This window comes from Ambystoma mexicanum, chromosome 11 (genome assembly GCF_040938575.1).
Source record: "Ambystoma mexicanum isolate Mex_15411 chromosome 11, UKY_AmexF1_1, whole genome shotgun sequence".
Taxonomy (NCBI): Eukaryota; Metazoa; Chordata; class Amphibia; order Caudata; family Ambystomatidae; genus Ambystoma; species Ambystoma mexicanum.
In genome coordinates, this window is record NC_090934.1 from 1,441,193,483 (window position 1) to 1,441,212,815 (window position 19,333).

The 19,333-nt window shown below is 45.7% G+C and overlaps 1 protein-coding gene across 2 annotated transcripts in view; it reads left to right on the forward strand.

Annotated features, from left to right (window-relative positions):
* Positions 1–13,835, forward strand: part of FAM174B (family with sequence similarity 174 member B) — a 157,166-nt gene extending 143,331 nt beyond the window's left edge. For both annotated transcript variants that reach the window (XM_069625075.1, XM_069625074.1), the window contains exon 3: positions 5,691–13,835. In XM_069625075.1, coding sequence (XP_069481176.1) covers positions 5,691–5,694 — 4 coding nt within the window. In that variant the 3' untranslated portion in view covers positions 5,695–13,835. The remainder of the gene's footprint in view (positions 1–5,690) is intronic.
* The last annotated feature ends 5,498 nt before the right edge of the window (positions 13,836–19,333 follow it).

Consider the following 19,333-nt stretch of genomic DNA (forward strand, 5'->3'; position numbering starts at 1 on the left):
ATTGATGCCTCTCCATGTCTTCCATCATGTTTTTTTTTTATCTCACCACCTCCTCTTGATCGCTTGCTACTTTCTCTTGGTGTCTCAACACCTGCTGCTGATGTCTCTTCACCTCCTCCTGAGGTGGTCTCACCACCTCCAATGTCACCTGCTGTTTCAAGCCTCCTCTTCCCACTCTCCTAGTCCCCTCCCCTCCCCTTCTCTCCTCCAGCTTCCTCCTCATTAGTCTCCTTCTCTTAGACCCTCTCACCTCCAAAGTTCTCCTTCTCCCTCTGGACTCCCAGCCCCTTTCTTCCAAATTCACTCTCTTATAGGAGGTAGTACACGTGTGCTGGAACCTCCACTCTGTTTGCAAATTTGATTTTGTCCGTCTGAACCCTCTGGTGATCTTCTGGCTGTGATATTCGCTCCTTGCCCCGTCACATGAATGAGGCTTCACTGAGCATCACACCACACATATTTTGCTTGTAGATTGATAGTATCTAGATAGGCGGCCCACAGACTCACTGCTATGAATAAGCATAGTTAAGACATACTGTAGCAATGCATAGGAAGAGTAGTCGGATGTTGAAATCACCCGTACACAAGGGAATTTATTACAGATGAATATTTCTATGGCAGGTGGTGGGTGGATTGATGGTGCCATCTAAAAGAAATACTCTATTGTTTTCTCCCAAGGCTATAAGTTGAATGACTAAGTGAATGTGCAGTTAACTCTGCACATACCTGGCCCGTGCAATCTCCGCTTTTCATAGCACGGTATGTGAACCTGAAAGCGATTGTGCCCTCTGCTGCTAGGTGTTTGTGGGCTCGGTCTGTAGCCACATCATGGCCTCTTCAGAGTGACTACTACATCTGTGTCCAGCGTTCATGCAGTGTTTGTCAAGAAAGCCTCTGACCCGGAAACTCTGCATGCAGTGTTTATGCCCAGTGAGAGCCCTAAAAGCATGGTATCAAGCAACATACTGCAAGTCTAGGATTGGGAAATGTCACAGCCACAGCCTAATAGACTGATATAGGACAGTGGTCCTGACTTCAAGTGCTGTAGTCTAAAGAGCAGTTTGTATTCAGGGTGGTTTTAGTCCTAGAAGACTCAAGGGTTCCAATTCCTTTCTTTTGTAGTTTTCCTCGGATGCCTCACCAAACACACTCGGAGGAATCGGCAGTGACTCGTTCTTACTCTACAGTTTGGTCTTATTTGCCTGGGAAGACTGATGCTACGAGGTCTGAGACCTTAAAAGGGTGCTGGTTCCCATCTTGCAATCAGGCTGCCCTATCATGCCAGTCACCCATTTTGGCAAAGGCGGCCCAATGAGTGCCTTCATCAGCCTTTCTTCACCCTCAGTGTGTGGATTTTGAGACATTTGTGTTCATAAGAATAGCTCCAGTCTGATGGGGCTAAGCGGGCGTCCCCTTGAGTATTTTCATGGACCTCCTATTAATACCTTCCGACATTCTGTCATATGGCTCAAACATTGATTTACCCATCTGTGATTTTGGAATGGGTAAGTTCTGGGCGCTGAGGTTATGAAGGGAACTGAGGTTCTGGGGGTTTCCTGTATATCCCCTCTAGGATCAGCATAATTTAGCAGGCAGCTTTCCCCAGCCCCAATGGTCTCCTGGATCATCTTCACCAGTCACATACACCCCAGCCCTTTTCTTTGAGCCTCCTAGTCTGTTCCTGGTAGAGCATGTCCACTCAGGACATGCACATTGGATTGCAACCTTCTTCTACGTGCTATATGTTAAAATTATAGGGTTGGAATTCTAGGAAACCCCTCCTATTCCTGGAATTGTCTCTATTTCTGTCTAACCAAGTTAGAAGGTCATTATTGGTGATCAGTAAAAATTTGCACCAACTCAAATAGTTTTTAGTTGCTTCCACTGCCCACTTGTTAGCTAAACATCCTAACACGTTAAAGGCATAATCGAGCTCAATTTTGAAAAGCTTTTGATTAATAAATAGGATGTGTTGCGATGCTCGTGGGTGAAGATGGCCCCTAAAACGATTTCAGTGGTATCGGTCTGACAATTAAAAGGCTGGGAGAATTCAGGCACGCTAAGAAGTAGGTCATGCCTATGGAATCCTTTAATTTATTAAAAGCCTTTATTTTGTGGGACTCCCACTTCAGCTAAGCAGGCTGCTTGGCCATTCGTTATCTGTTGGTGGTCTTGCAGTTGTTGAAAACTTCAGGTTTAACCAGTGGTAATATGGCACTAAACCCAGCAATGAACCTCGTTCCTTTGTTATTTGTTGGGGGTGTTATGACCAGATTCAAGCATCCAGGCTTGTGTCTGGACCAGTCCATTACCACTCACAATTATAGTTATTTCACTATAGGCCGGGCAAGATGACCGATGGATTGATGCTAAAGCCAGTCATTCCTAAGGTTTTAGCCACAAGATACAGTTGTTCTATGTGTTCTTCCCACAAATTAATATGTATAAGAAAATGTTCTATTGATGCCACTACACATTCTTCATGAGGCCAGTTGCTGTAATGTGAAGGGACTGTGTGTAGTCCACCTAGGTGTTGGGGTGTTATATTGAACTGGAAAACACCCTCAAGAGAGGAGGAGGCTCTTCGTTCTGTGGAGCAAGAGCCCCTTGCCGATAGCTCTTAGTGCGATCTAGTGTGGATATCAAAGTGGTCATGCCTATATCAGTTCCTATACCCTAGGCATGGGGTAGGTAGGTAGGTAGGTGTCGAACTGTGACCTCTTGTGTTGACTTTACTAAAGTCTCTACAGAAGTGCCCAGCATACCAGACCATCATGGAAGGGAAGTGACTATAGATTAGCTCAATATGTTCGAAATCTAAACATCTTGTGTATTTCTTCTTAATACAGTGGGCTGCTGGCACTTGATAGGATTGAAAGCAGACCAATTTCCCAAGTTGGGTTCGAATATGAGGATTGAATCTCCATAATCTCCTAGGACAGTCTGAGAACACATTGGAGAAGTGACAGACCGTGTCCTGGCCTTTTATGGTTATATCCTCTCTTGCTTGTCCTGGGCCTACGTCATATATTGACTTACCAATTTGCAGACAAGGCTTCTGAAGTCCTTGGCCCGTTTCATCGACTGGGTGGTGTTGACTGCTTAGTGGTCTTGATTTTAACATCCACTGTTAAGCATATCGGCACATTACTGTGTTCTCGTCCATAGACCAGTTTGAAAGGAATCAATCTGGTGGAGGCTTGGGAGGTTTTCCGTGTGACAAGCAGGCCACAGAAGTAGACTCCAATTCTTCCTGTCTTCAGCCACCAGTTTGGGAAAAATTATCCCTAACGTTTCATTAAATAATTCCACTAACACATCCATTTGAGTTCTATAGATTAAGGCCCACATGATTGGATTTTTAATAATTCCTTCACTTCTCCAATGAGTTTAAACCCAACGGTGGGTCTTTGGTTGGTAAGGCTATCCGTTGGGAACACGGCCACATGTAAAAGGGAACTCTTTGTCTAAGGATTTAATAAGTGGTGTAATTCCACAGCAGGAAGGCCTCTGAGAAGTGTGTGATGCAGTTCCCAATAACGAGTATGTAATGGTTTCCTGCTGATGACAAGTGTAAGGGCACCCTAACATCCATCCCTAACCCTATCCCTATCCCTGGTGCCTGGAAACACCTGTGTATAGGTGCCATCCATAAAAATGTCCAATACATGAATAAATGACCTTGAAAAGCATATTCCCTTATTAGGGAGAGGTTGAAGCGGAGCTCGGGCCACATTGGCTCTGAAGCTTTGTTGGCATATGCGGAGGTCAACCAGTAGTGCTGGAAGTGTCTATATATTCCTGGCCAATAAAATCAAGTAAGTACATGTTCTTGTGATTTGGCCTTTCCCTGATGCTCGGAGATCAAATGGGAGCGTGCCATGTCAATGACCGTCTGTTGAAACGGGGAGGGTATGAGCAGATGGTATCTGGTAGTTGTACCCATTCACAATATTTTCCGGTAGTTATCCCACTTTCACCACTAAAAAGAGGCTTTACAGCCCCTTTCCTTCATTTATAAAAATAACTTGCTGAAACGCACTTTCGTAAGAAAGGGTTATTCTATCGCGAGGTGGCAAAGTCAGCAGAGCTCTCTAACATTTGGGGCAGTTGGGGTTTGTCCTGTTGGGGCTATTAGTGCGTTGAAACCCTCCTCAACCTGTTTAGCAACATATAATTCTTTTGACCACTTCAATATCTGAAGTGTAATTCAAATTGCATATAAGCTTGCCAATAGTATATGGAATGGCTAGGGCTAGGCCACTTGATTACAAGTATAATTACCATAAAGGTCCTGTCCACTATGCCTGCCCCTGTGTCTACACGATTAGTGGCTCATCCAAATTTTGGGCAGCTGCTCCTCTGAGTACCTACATCCTTGTCAGTTGAAATTAGTCATGTATCCCTATTTGGGGCAACAGTGACCCCAGCACTAAAAAGGGCAAATCTGGCTCCTTCAGGAGGGGCCCTATACAAAGGTTTGGCCTTATCAGATCTGAGGATTATCTTTAATTGGGGAGGCACCCTGAGTTGGGTGCCATTGATCTCACTTCTGACACCATATGTCACAGGCCAGATGATCTAACAGAAGACCCACGACAATCTAGTGATCAATTCTGGTTTGTAATAGACTTTGTTACAACCTCTGCTCTGTTTCTATTTTTGTCACATTGTATTTCAAGCACAGGGCAGCACAACTTCCACCACAACGAACATACACCAGCTTGAGTGTGTCTGCCATTAGGGCGTCATCCTCAGCAGTCACTTTTTCTGAAAGCTCTACTCCCCTTTGTGACACTAGAGAAGAGAAAATCAAAAATTGTTTTCCTATAAAGTGACATCACGGCTAACAAATATTTCATATTGTCTGCCTCCCTCGGTCCATCTCGGTTCTGTGGTAAACCGAGAAAGGCAAGCATGCTGAAGAAGTCTGTGCCATGCTCAGCAGCAGGCCTCAAGTGGAACACTGCCAAGCACAGCGCTGATCTGTGACATTGCTGGATACAAAGGTCTGTTTCTATTCACAGAGAGCAGCGCTGTGCTCAAGGAGTTGGTCTCTCTGCCAGAGGCCTGCTGCTGTGCTTAGCCTTGCTTAATGCCTGTGCTGGAGACATGGACCTCTGACCACATGTGGTTCTTCTGCTGTCAGGAAAGCAGCAGCATCAGCCGGAAGGGGAGGCATGCCTGCGGGAAGTGAGTGTGCGGGTGACAGGAGGACACTTATTTGTATCTTGAAGAGGGGTGCGGAGGAGAACCACGAGGAGTTGGGGAGAGTGGCGAGACACCAGTTATTCTCTTGCTTTGGGGAAGGCGGACCATCCATGAGGGTGGTGGTGGAGGGTAACCAACGCAGGTATTCAGTTTCGATGGGAAGGGGCCATTATTAGTTTGTGGAGTGTGGTGAGACGCCAGGTGAGTTTTCCATTTGTTGCTATCCAACCCGTCTGTGTCCTCCCTGGATTCCCTCTTCGCCCACAGCACTGGTGGTCCTGGGGGCCGCATCTACTCAGAAACACTCTGTGGAATAGATCGCTGTTTTTGATGGACCCATCTGCAATTCTCTATGCATTGAAAGCTATTGTGAATTTGTAATCATTGTTACAAGACTGAGTCTTGGTGAGCCCCATGCGCTATTTCAACATCAAATTCAATGTTCCTCATTAATGTGCCTGTTGCTTTTATTTTGGCAGGTAAACCCCCTGGTGACGACGTGACCGCAAAGAAAGAAAAGGTCGTCTTGCCACCACAAGTCGTTTTCGAGCATCAAGAAAAGAAGGGTGGAGCCAGAAATCCCTGTGCCCGTGGCACCCCAAACCAAAAATGTTTTTCTTTATACACTGTTATATTTATGAAATGCATACAGCAGTCATCATGTCTGCAATTACCGGGGCTATGCCCACAAGATCATAGTCCCACCTATGCCTACCCCTGATTTCTCGGAAATGTGTATTCTCTTCACGCTCCCAGACACATATTTCAGAGTGTGTGTCTGTGTTTGTGTTTTACTGTATCCAGTCGTTATGCCTGGCCGTGAAACACCCTTTGTTCGACTCATTAACACAGCATAATCAAACAATACTGAAACAACGCGCTCCGTGCTAGTGCTTTATACTGACCAGTCTACGTAAGGAGGCCGCGACACTAAGGGTTACTCGTGTGACCCTAATGGATGCGAATTAACAGGAGCGGCTTCCTGACTACAAACTGAAACCCTTAAAACAGATCTTAAGATCTGTAAACTTTTTACATGAATACTGCAAGAAAAAAGCTACAGTAAACAGTCTTTGGTTATAGGTCATTTGTAAAAGAGTGTTTCATTTATTTACTTTTGTTCTGCAAATGCTCCCATACTATCTCGTATAGTGGCCGGTAGACGCTAGTGTCTAGTGGCCTGGTAGACACTCTTCAGTAGCTACTTGTTCATTGAAGTTTAAAACCGTTTTTTCTCTAGTAAACAATTGTTTGTCCTAGATAATGTTTTCGAAAGCATTTTCCATTAGCCATGTAAAAAGCAAGGTGATTGCATGCGGGAGACACCCCGTTAACAATGGATGACATGCAACAGTGAGGTAGTGAGATACGTTTTAAACAGTAGCTTCCTATTTTGCCTTGATAATTCGGTTTGTGTGGCACAGCCTGCATCCCTCTGGCAACAATGAACGGCCTTGTTATAGGGTGGCCAGACGTCCCGGAATTTGGTCTTCTGGCTGTGAGAGATATAATATATATATATATATAATTTTACCAGTCTTGGTATTGCAGAAAGGGTGGGAGGGCTTTTTAGGGGGGGAACGGGAGGGTCCCAGCTTGCTGGTCAACAGTTATGAAGTAAATTAACATTGTAATATTCACAGAATGTTCACTTCGCTGGATTGTCTCGACCCCCCCCCCCACCCCCTAAGCTTTCAGAGAGCATCCACAGACATTTACTCATTGCACTACAGAGACTGGTTGGTAAACATGTAATGAGCAAGGCCTTAAATATCAGAGTAAAATAACTTCTTTGGTAAGATGATTATATCCACAGTCAAAATGCTCAAAACACTTTATCTGGCCACCCTACCTTATTGCACGCCAACCCAAGGAAATGCACACCTCCATTCGGCCCTAACTGTAACTGTAACTCAAATCATGGCATATCCGCTGCAGAGGGCCGTCCCATGGACCGCCTTCAGAGAAAGTTTAGAAAAATGCAGTTATAAAAGTAAAGTTTTGAAAGTTATCATGCTTAGTTGTACAGTGATTAATTTCGCAACACTAGCCTACTGTGTGTCTGTGAAATGTTTGGCAAGATTAGGCAGATGCAGACGAAGCAAAACATTCTGTCTCGCAGGGTTTCCATTTCTTCTCTCTGAAGCAAATGGCATTAGCCCAGGAGTTGAGCTGTGATATTTTGGTCTAATGATGGGCGAGGCTACGCCCTTGTCCAGATAACTCAGCACTGTCGCATCCTGATATAGACCCAGATCATTTCTGCTCCAAGAGTGACACACAAACACATATGGTGGACACTTTAATCAGTGCTGTGTGGAAGAAAATGTCGCAGTCCAGAGCTCTGGAATATCACTAAAGAAATATGAAGTCTTCTGCACATGTAACTTTGTCAGTTGTACCAGTTTTCAAGTGATTCCCAATTTGTTGAACCTGGCGGACTCAACAATTCTTCAGGACATTTCCTCAGGGCTCAACACAAATATAAACTAACATTCTTTTGTTCTGTGTTTTGAAGTTTATACTTTTTTTGTCATTTCTTTTGCACCTTGTTCAGATTGTTTAAGCAGGTCCGCTTAAATGATACTTACAGATTTTATATTTTTGCTTCTTCTTGTTTTTGGATTTCTACTTTCCTCCTCTTTTAGGAAGCAGTCAGTCTACCTGCTTTGGTCTTGCAGCATAGCTGCAGAGCCGCTCCTTTGAATTCCCCAAAAAAAAAACGAAAGGTTCGCTCTGGGCTTTTTCTCAAATTAATTGCCTGCTGTCTGAAAAGAGACTGCTGACAGTGGCTGCATGCACATTTACCTCTCTGTAGCTATCTACATATATCAATAGAAAGGCACTTAAAGAAAATCACTATACATATTGTTCACAGCATGCTCAAACAGTCAAGCTAAGGCAACAGTAAACTGACCGGCAGCCATCTTGAATTAGTGCTCCAAAGTTCATATGTTTGCCAAGCCTTCGGGACAAGATGGGTCGCTTCTTCAGGTAAATTCTTAAAGGGATCTATGTTTTCCTAAAAGCTGTGCTTACCTGATAAAAGTATAATCTGTTCTACTGTGCTGGCTACTTCTTGTTTAAAGCGACTGCTGTTTTAGAGAAGTAATTGAAGATGGATGCCTTTTTGTTCAGATGAAGCTGTGCTCCCCTGAACCTTGTCCATGATTCATTTGATTTTAGGGGGAATTTATACAGCACCACTTACTCACTAAATGGTGTTAAGGTGCCCAGAGCAGAATCCAGAAATGCATTATCTTTTACAGAAAAGCCAGGGTTTCAATGCTTTCTGAAATTCAAATAAATGATCTGCAGACATAATCCGGAAAGGAAGGTCGTTCCGCAGATGTGGGCCTGCCACAACAATTCTACGATCACCATGATATCTGAAATGAGATTTGGGCCCCTTCAAAAGAAGTTTATTTTATTTGTAATAATAGACTAAAAATGCACCTCCCTTTGTACATGCACCTCCGAGTCATGGATGATTGATTTCCATCGACGTACACAGACTGTTAGTAAGGTGGTATTCCACTCAACTACAAGGGGCACCACCTCTTCAATGCATACACTTGTCCTGCTGGCCTTGCCGTTTAATTTGTGTGAAGACAGTAGATCAGTGACAATGGTGACTGCAGAATGATGTAAAGTAGGGTCCTGCAACCTACAGCTATCTGGGTGTTTTAGACTACCTTCCATGATTCCTCACCGTTGGCAATACTAGGTAGGGCTGCTAGGAGTCCTAGTCCAAACCATCTGGAGAGGGTTGCTTGGCCTGCATTTAGAGCCAAATACCCACAGGAATTCAAGAAGAACTGATTGCTCTTATCAAGCAGCAGCTACATTTCTGCTCCAATAAATATATTTTGCAAGATTCTCTGAAGGGTTTTGCGTCAAATCAAAAAAACAATGACTTGTGTTTAAAGTCGCACTTGTGTTCTTCTTTGTGTCTGTTTTGTTTATGCATTAATATAGATAGTGGTAGAATATTCACGAGGTGCATGTCCTTAAATCACATGTTTTACTGGAGGCCACTGATCCACCTGATCTATTCAGGCTTTGGAAGTGGCAGCCTTCTTGGGCTATCAGTATCTGGATGCAACTCTAGTTGCTGCAGTTTACTTGGAAAGGCATCCGAAACAACCTACCCAGCTCCATGTTGAATCATTTATGAATGCAACTCTTAGTATCTAAATAACATGCTGTCGCTGGCACTGTCTCGGCTCCATAGCAGTGGGAGCGCCAAATGTGCCTTGCCCTACGGTGGACCCACATAGAATAGTTAAGCCTTGTGAGCTTCCCTACACCTGAACCTGTGGAACTGTGAATTGATTTGAGATTAATATATTTGGCTATTTCATTAACCTATTTTGATATTCATGTGCAGCTTATCATTGTGGGGGCCCTGTATATTAATATGTTATAACATAGCTTTCTGGCGCCAATTTTAATTTGGGATTCAATGGGCTAACACACCAAATGGGCACGTTTCAGAGCTGGGAATGTGTAGTGATCTTGGACATGTCAAAACTATCTTTTCCTCTTGCTTGCAACGAGGATTCCTCCAGTAGCAGAGGCTGGTTTTGGTGCCAGACGTGGTCAAAGGTCTCTTCATGGGGCACAGGCCAATTGCCTTCCCAACTTTGCAAGCAGCAGGTGCACTGCACCGGGATTTGAAAGGAGCGCCATAGGAGGTGATCCCTCCTAGCTCTGCCTTTAGAATCCTCCATAGTATGTTAGGAATGCCTCATGCCGTTGCCCATTCCTTGCAGCCTGGATCATTTTCAGTATAGGACTAATCAGCAGGAAATAAGTAACGAGGTCCTTGATAACCAATATTGACATTCAAACTGGAATTTTATTTGTAACCATTATGGACTTTTAGATTATCTAGTTGACAATGTTGCCTCATCCATAGTTTACTTCTCCATTCATTGCTGCAGTTCGTAGTTGACAAAATAACGGATCTATGTCGATCAGGTTATGCCAGAGTATTATCTGCCCAGAACTGGACGTTCCAGTGGTTATTGATTGTTTCTGTCTTTCCATATAATTCTCACGTGTGCTGCCTCGCATCACGTGCCAGTGACTGGAGTTCTTTTTGCAGTAAATAAATAGCGTAAGTCTCATAGGTGTTTCTTTTAATGTTTTATAGTGTTGCGCTCGAGCAAGTAGTGCACCAGAGCTGTGCTGAAAGAAACGCACAAGCAAGTGTTTCACAGCGATTCTGAAATGGCCACTGCAGTTACTCTAGTGGGTTATGCTTCTGTAATTTCACAATGCTGTTTTTTTTAAGCATACACAATAATGTTCCTTTCCATGTTTACTACATATTGATTTCACATTTCTCTTTAATAGGTTTGTAGACTCACCGCTGCCTGTTGGTAATGGAATAGATTGAGTTGGGATCGTGCAGGGTAGTAGGAAGGCCTAGCTATCATAGTTACAGTGCATTGTCTTGAGCCTATTTGCAATAATTCTCTGCTTGATCGCTCCTCTCGGCGGTGTTTGTTGTCGATGGCATTTGAAATCATCCTGCAGAAACAAGGTACCACCTGTGCCTTATTCTGTGTTTTAAATCCCTCTCTCACTTAAACCCGCAAAGCTGTCTCAGAAGGCGGGAAATAGTGATTAGCTTTCCAGGTGTTAAGGCCGCCATTAGAATGTTATTGGTAAGAACACTGGTTGCAGAATTACAATTTACGCCCCTGCTCCAAACAAGGGGGTAAAGGCAAGGATAAAGATCCGGGATCTGCAACATGTGGCTCCTATTGCAATACTACTCCCATTGTCCCTTACCATTGACAATGCTGTTTCGGGCTGATGGGAGAAGTAGTTTAAAACACCTGGAGAGCCAACAGGTGTAGACCCCTGATATAGATGATGCATGGAGAATTGTGTAAGGGAGTCCAGTGAGAGTATCTCTTGTACAATAAAAAAAAACTGGAATACTACTGCTGGCATCTTTACCACTGGCATTTTAAAACTAGTGGTTTCAGATCAAACCATGCATTTAACATTAGCCTTAGCCATAACAGTTGGTTTATTTAACCAATTCTAAGTTCTGTGTTTTCCAGAAAGAGCCAGGGAAATACTCTTGCACTAAACCCAAAAGGGAAGGATGGCCCCTCTAAAGAGGGATTTGCTAGTTAATGGTGGTCCAGGATTTTTTCTCTGCCAAACCAGTGAGCTGCAGTTTTGCAAAAAAGCATTGGCATCAAGGCTTCTCATGAGTAATCATTGGTGAGAACATGAAGCCTGTCAACGAATCAGCCAATTAATACACAGGGGCCGGAATCTACCCGTTGGTGAGACCAGGCACACGGCAAATGGAACAAGTTAATGATTAAAATGTCTAACCTGTCAACATTTCATTGTTTAAACAGTTACTTAAAATCATGTTCTTTATCTTTTGCAATAGACTATTGCCATCTATTTTTATTCTGCATGTATTGCTATTTAAATACCTTTTTTCTTAACTCCATATTGGTTAAAATATAAAGTTAAGTCAGCTTTTTATGTAATCAGTTCTATATCCCATTACTGTCTGCAATCTTGCCATCTAGTGGTTGTGTTTGGTAATGGCATCATGGTGGGTTTGAAATGAGAAGTATGGGTGTTGGCAATAGCATGCCCACAATGCTCACAAGATTAGTTCCATCTAATGATTATTTCCCCTACGGTTGGGTCTGTTTGGTAGGTGCAGAGCAGAGGGAAAAAACAAAAATATCACTTTCAAAGTTTCACTAAAAATGAGAGGTTATGAAGCATCAAAAGACTGAAAGTTCACTAGGTAAACTAGCAAATCAACCTTAACTCGCCCAACGGGCCATCACCCTCCATCTCAGGCAGCCACCAACATAGGTGTACTATTTGGGAAGCAAAGGGGGGCATTAAGCAGGTATCTTAACTGATTAAACTAATGCCTTTGAGGTTGATCGCCACCCCAAACACTGGAACTTTCTGAGGGATAGATCTAGAAATAAAATTAATCGAACATAACATTTCAATGGCTTTCTTTGTAGATATTCTTTAGACTAGAATTATGTAAACCAATGCAAAATATGTCCACAAGCATATCGCGCGAAATTGGACTTGAAGGTATATTGTTGTTAAAATATAATTGATCGTGAATTTTTTTTTTACCCCTGATGCAACCACCTAGCCTGCAAAAAATAAAAAAGTGCTCTAGACATTGCAGATACGTGCAACTTGTGTTAGCTATCTTTTGGAACATAGATTCATGCAAGAATAGATTTTCAAAACAAAACATGGACTGCTGATCTTGTTTTTTTTATGTTATAGCCACTCTAAGGTCACTCTAAACTAGCTTCTGCTATATCAATGGAGGCCTTCATCATGGCAAGTCTTGCCTCAAGGAATGAGTCAGCAACTCCTTTGTAATTCAAGCAAAGACGCTGGATAAAAACTGTAGAAAAATGTTTTGCAACAAAAGGTTTAATGTTCTCCTGTTGCATACCTGGAAAATTAGCTCCTGGCAAATATCGCTGGATGCTTTCAACTGAAAGCATGTTAACATGGATGATTAAATATCTCATTGAGGTAGTTCAGGTATCCAGAGCATTCCAAACAGTCAGATGTGAATACCGAAATAATATATATCTCAAAAGAGTGCATATAAATATATATGTATATACATATATTTTTACTGAGGTTCTAAAATTAGAGTATAGTTATGTTTAATATGTGATTTCAAAGTCTTTATGAAATTAACCCTGTTTATTGGAGCTGCAATTGCTCTTAACCACTAAAGTAATGTAGATTATCATGTTTTTTTAAATATATCCTGTGGTGCCAAGTAAACCACAAAGATGTGATTATAGTGTATGCCTCAATATTTGCTGCTATTTTCTTGCTTCATTTTAATATTCTTTATTAGAAAACTTTAATCTTTATATTTTTTGGGGTTATAAAAATAAGCTGAAGTGAATGAAATATGTTTTTGTATTAGCTATTTTGGTGATGGGAAGTATTTGATGTGTTACACATTTAGTATGTTAAGTATTCAGGGCACAGTATTGTATTTCTGTTTGCACGTGGCATTGTGCAAAGCTACAAACATTATTTTTTTAATTGAATTTTCATTTTCTTTTTTCCTATGTGTAGGTGGCACTCCTAATCTGTGTCATTCATGTACAGTCCTTTTTGATTCCTTTTAATTTAATGTAATGCAGTCAGGAAAGTACATTGCAAGAGTTATTCTTCTTAATTTATAGATAAACTAATTGTAAATATGAACGTAGATTTATATTCTTTGCAAAACACTGAAAATATCATTTTCTAAGCATAACAAAAATACTGGAACAGAAATGTGTTGCTAAATTTAAAGTGCCATTGCATAAAATGTACTGAGGAGCTATATTTTCACATGAATTAATTTCTTTTTGTGAATGTATACAACATTTGTATTTGCTAAAAATAGTTTTTTATAACTTAATTTCCCTAACTTGCCATCATGGGATTTTTTAATAATTCGATTTATGTATTGTTCAAATAAAAGTGTAACCTAGGTAAGAGTATGTTCCTGCTTGACAGGAGTGATATGAATTCAAGATTGTTGAAAGACGCTATCCAATAAAGTGGGCCTGTTACAAGAAGAATGACTTCATGAATATTTGTCACAATTCTGTTCTAAAAACATACATTTTCCTAAATCCACTTTCCTTCTTACTTTCATAGTTGCATTTGAAAAACGGCAGACATGGCCTTTACAGTATTTATTGTGTATTTCCAATTAGATTTTTAGCCAAGTATTTAATTCATTACTACATTTCAATTTACCACACATGGACCTGTTCCACCATACAGAGAAGATACATTGGTATCGTTATGTGAGGTAATGAAGAAATTATCCATTATTGCATGTTTAATTAAAATATATAAAAAATATGCCCTAACTATTGGTGGATAACTCGTAAGGTAAGGCAAACCTCCACTTTGTTCAAATCCTAGCAGGGTTGCTTCCGCCGGTCATTCTTCTGAGGTCAATAGAGTTCAGGTCACACGGTAAACTCTGAGCCTGAAGCCCACCATCCCCTGACTGTCACAATGGCATTATTCTTTAAAATCCTTTATTCGGCGCGATATACAAACATTAACAGGCGAAATCAATAAATATTGTACTACCGTGGTTGTGTTATTCACAATTGTCACACACAATGTTGCGCATGATGTTTTCAAACGGGAAAATAATTGTTGCACACGTGAAGTTGAATACTTCTGCGCCCCTTTTTTGATAGATTGTTGTAATAAAAATATAGGCAATATTTCGTTTATTTTATTCATGGTGCAGTTTTCTTTTTCCATGTCCAAGTTAGTTTTTAATAGGATGTGGGGTGCAAAAATGCTGGTTCTCCAGCATGGGGTCTGGCATGGATTCACATGCTCATGAATATTCCCCGTTGTCAGGCCGGGAATCATCGGTATAGAAAAAATCAGTATCAGTTTCGTTTCTGATCTGTCTTTCTTAGTAGTAACCAGTCACTGGTCCCTGGGTCATACTGCCCCCAGCCAATGACTGCCCTCTCCCTAAGCCCCTTTCCTGGCAGCCATACTCAGATTTTTGCCGCACGTGGGAGTCCTCATGCTTTAGCTCTCGAGCCTTTGCTGCGTGTTGTGTTTTTTCAAAGAGTTTAATCTCATTTTTTTCAGTCCATCGAGCCTCAAGCTCAACCGTTTCTACTTCCGATCAACGGGGACCCGTTTCGGAATTTTCTACACCCCTCAAGGGTGAAGTTTTCGTCGAGTTACTCTTCTTGGAGGATTCCAGAAGATCTGAGGCCTACCTTGTGGACATGGCCCAGAACAAGGAAAGCTTGACGCCCGGATCCAAGCTGTTCAGGAACTGCCCTGGATGCGGATTACAGAATGTTTTCAAGGATGATGAGCATTCAAGATGTCTCTACTGCCTTCATGAGGACAAAACGCACATTGAAAAGGACTGTACGTTTTGCAAGAACCTGTCGGAACGGACCATGAGGGACCGCTGGACCAGACTCGCAAGCTGGCTGGAGAAGAGTCCAGCAGGTGAGAAGAAGTAGTCTGAGCGGTCTTCTAAGTCCTGTGAGGGTGCTCCGGCGAAGGGGGCCCAACAAAAGGCAAAGCACCGCGGGCACCGGGAGCGCCGAAGGGTCGGGCTCTTTGGCTGCCAGGCAAGGCGCGCTTTCACCGACGTCATCAACCACGAGCCAATGCTCTGGCTCGGGGAAGAGGAAATCCGAGAACCAGGGTAAGCTTCTGGAGAGGCTCCGGTCGATCTCGAAGCAATCAGCCGATGGGGAGCGAGGCGGTGACCCTCCACCCCCAAGGTGAAGGCCTCAACCGCGCCCAAGGTGGTGAAGGCTTTGATTCACCTGGCTAAGGCCTCTGTTGAGGGAGTCGTGGCAACCCTGGCGAAGCCTGTGGAGGCTACCCCAGTGGAGGCGACCTCAGGGCCCAGAGTTTTCCTGCCGCCGCGAAGGGAATCCTCTTTCCAGCCCATCAACAAGACCTCCATCAAGGCTCAGTTGGAAAAAGAGGGGGGGGGCGATGGCCATCACGGACACAGATACATCCTCTGAGGAAGAGCTGGTTGAAGTCGTGAAAGACCTCAACAAGAGGTTCGAGAAGGTTCGATCCCAGGGGAGAGACACCCTCAGGAAGTGATCGAGGAGAGCGATGGTGGCGACGACGAGGCTTCAGTGGAGGAGCAGCCATCTCGTCTGCTGCAACCAATGCCCTGGCCGCAGGACAGCTCGGCGGCCATTTTGATGGCAATCCAAACCTTATGCACGGAGATAAGGACGAGGTTGCCTCGGACTCCGACGGGCGAGCTGACGGAACCGGGCCCGTCGGGAAGTCCTCCAAACAAGCAGAGGAGAATTCACCCCCCCACCCACCCTTCCAGCCTTCGTGGCCCGTAGAGCCTTCATCTCCCTCTCGGAGCCCAGAGATGACCCGGCGACGGATTCGACGACGGGGACGGACGACGACGACGACGACGGCGGTGACGACAGCGGTGACGACGGGATAGACCTTCCATCACCACCCCCTCGGGCTTCTCCACCCGATGAAATTGGCTCCTTCCACGCCATGGTCACCAGGGCATCCAAGCTCTTCCAGCTCTGCCCCGAGGAGCAGAAGGAAGGGTTCCTCTACCAACGGCAGGAGGCCAAGAGAAAGATGGTCCGCGGTACTGTTACTCGACGATAACTGGGACGAGGGGCTTGCGGTCCTGAAGAACCTGTCCACCGCGCCTGCCAAGAGTGATCGGTATGAGAAGTACCGAGTCCCGGATTCCGACCCCCTATGACTTAGGGCCCAGCCGACCCCGGATTCGGTCGCCTCTGCTGCAGCCACGAAGAAATCGGCGGGGGCGACGGTGAGGGAAAGAAACTGGATGCCATGGGGCGACGAGTCATCTCGTCGGAGGCGGCGATGATCAAGGTGGCCAACGCCCTAGCGATCGTGGCCCGCTACGACGGGGAGCTGTGGTACAAGATTGCTCCCCTGCTGGACTTCCTACCAGCCGACAAGAGGGCTGAGGCCCTGGAGATTCTGCAGGAAGGAGAGGTGGCATCGGATCATGCCATAACGGTGGCCACGGACATCGCCAACACCGGTTTCCGCCAGTTGGGCAACAGTGGGGATGGCTCAAGGCAACTGATTTCCGCCAGGACGTGCAAACCAGAGTTTTGGACATGCCCTTCGACGGGAACAACCTGTTTGGGAAAACAGTAGATGAATCTCTTCAGCCCATCAAAGCCGACAGAGATGGCACTGGCCTTGGGAGTTTTTCAGCAACGACGGCCGCCCTTTCGGAACTCCGGAGGCAAGCAAGGTGCCTCCAAAGGTTTCGGCGGTGGTGCCTTCACGTATCACCAGGCAGCCCGCTCCTCATCGCAAGAAGCCTACAGAGGGCGCGGCAAGTCAGGAGGATCCCGTCGCCAGGGAGGCCAAGGTGGCAAGGCCACCTCCAAGCAGGACTGAACCGGCCATAGTGTCGGGCCCCCACCGAAGCATCCCGGTGGGAGGCCGGCTGACGAGCTTCATCAGCGTGTGCGAGTCCATCTCCACCGACCGTTGGGTGCTGGATGCCCTGGCACACGGACACACTCTTGAATTTCTAAAGAAGTGCCCTCACATTCCTCCCGTGGCCAGGAAGGAAAGTCATGTCCCGCAACTGCTACTAGAAGTAAGGACGATGCTCAAGAAAGGTGCCATCAAGCTCGTCCCGAAGAGACTCCGGGGCTCCGGAGTATACTCCAGATACTTCCTCGTCAGAAAGAAGACAGGCGGTTGGCGCCCCATCCTGGACCTGCGTCGGTTAAGCAAATACATCAAGGCCCAGAAGTTCCGGATGGTCACCCTCCAGCACGTGCTGGGTCAGCTTCAGGCAGGCGACTTCCTATTGTCGTTGGACCTGGAGGATGCTTACTTCCACATCTCCATACTGAAAGGACACCGAAAGTTTCTCAGATTCGTAGTCCAAGGACGGCACTACCAATTCAAGGCCCTGCCCTTCGGATTGAAGTCGGCTCCCAGAGTTTTTACCAAGTGCCTAGCGCCAATGGCGGCGCGGCTGCGCCTGCAGGGGATCCATGTTCCCTTACCTGGACGATTGGCTCAACCAGGCAAGGACAAGGGAGCTCGCCGTCGAGCACACAGCAAGGACCATCAACTGCTCCAGGATCTGGGATTCTCCATCAACTTCCCACACACAGTGGCACGACTGGCTTCCCCCGTCGGAGGAATGGACGAAAGCCATCCTGGGCAGGGTACGGCGTCTGCTGGCCACAGAGGTGGCCAGAATGAGATCCATCAAGTCCCTCCTCAGCATGATGTCGTCTTGCATCTTCCTGGTGCGCCTTTGCAGGCTGCGGATGCGCCCTCTACAGGAGTTCCTCGACGCCCGTTGGATACAATCAGCGGGCAGCTTCGAAGACAAGATCCCGCTCAACGAGATGTTCTGCCAAGCTATCCGGTGGTGGGGCACCAGCACGCATCTCGCGGCGGGCACGAACTTCCAGACCCCAACACATCAGGAGACGGTGACGACAGATTCCTCCCTGGAAGGATGGGGAGCGCACACCAGAGATCTACACGCAAGAGGCCTTTGGCTCCACGAGGCGAGGCTACTCCACATCAATACCCTGGAGCTCCGAGCAGTGTTCTGGGCTCTCAAGTCTTTTCTCCCGTCCCTCAAGGGCAAGGTGGTGAGGATCTTCACCGACAACCCCACCACGATGATCTACATACGGAAGCAGGGAGGAACCATGTCCCCGGCCCTATCCAAGGAGGCCCAGGAGCTGTGGCATTGGGCAGTTGCCCAGGGGATGTTTCTGGTGCCTTTCCACCTGGCATGGATAAATAACACCATCGCCGACTCGCTGAGCCGGGAGCTGTGCTCATGCCACGAGTGGGAACTGCGTCGAGACAAAGTGGATCGGCTCTTCCGACGATGGGGCAAACCCCGGATCGACCTGTTTGCGACGGCAACAAACTCCAAGTACCAGAGGTTCGCCAGCAGGTTTCCCCAGCCGAGGAGCATGGGCGATGCTGTCTCCTTCCCCTGGGACGGCCTGTTCCTGTATGCATTACCTCCGTTGCTGTTGCTACTGCGACTCGTCAACCAACTCAAGAGGTCCTGGTGCAGAATGATACTCGTCGGACCAGCTTGGCCGAGGCAGATCTGGTTCCCGGACCTTCTGGACTTGTCAGCGTCCCCCCACCCAATCAAGCTACCAATGGACGCACATCTTCTTTCCAGAGAAGGAGGCGCCATCCTCCATCACGACACGAGGTCACTGAACCTGCAGGCCTGGATTCTGGAGCGCTAGAGTTTGGAGGGAACGATATCCGGTGGACTGCAAGGAGGTACTTGCAATGGCCAGGGCATCCTCAACGCTCAAGTGCTATGGACACAAATGGAAGAGCTTCTCTATCTGGTGCCGTGCACAGAAGATGAACCCTTTGCGGATTATGGCCCCTCAAGTGCTGCCGTACTTGCTGTCGCTGGCCAAGGCGGGGCTGGCCCCTGCCTCCATCAAAATACATCCGGCAGCGATGTCCCGCTACACCGGAACTACGGGGTGATCGTCTCTGTGGTCTCATCGCCTGG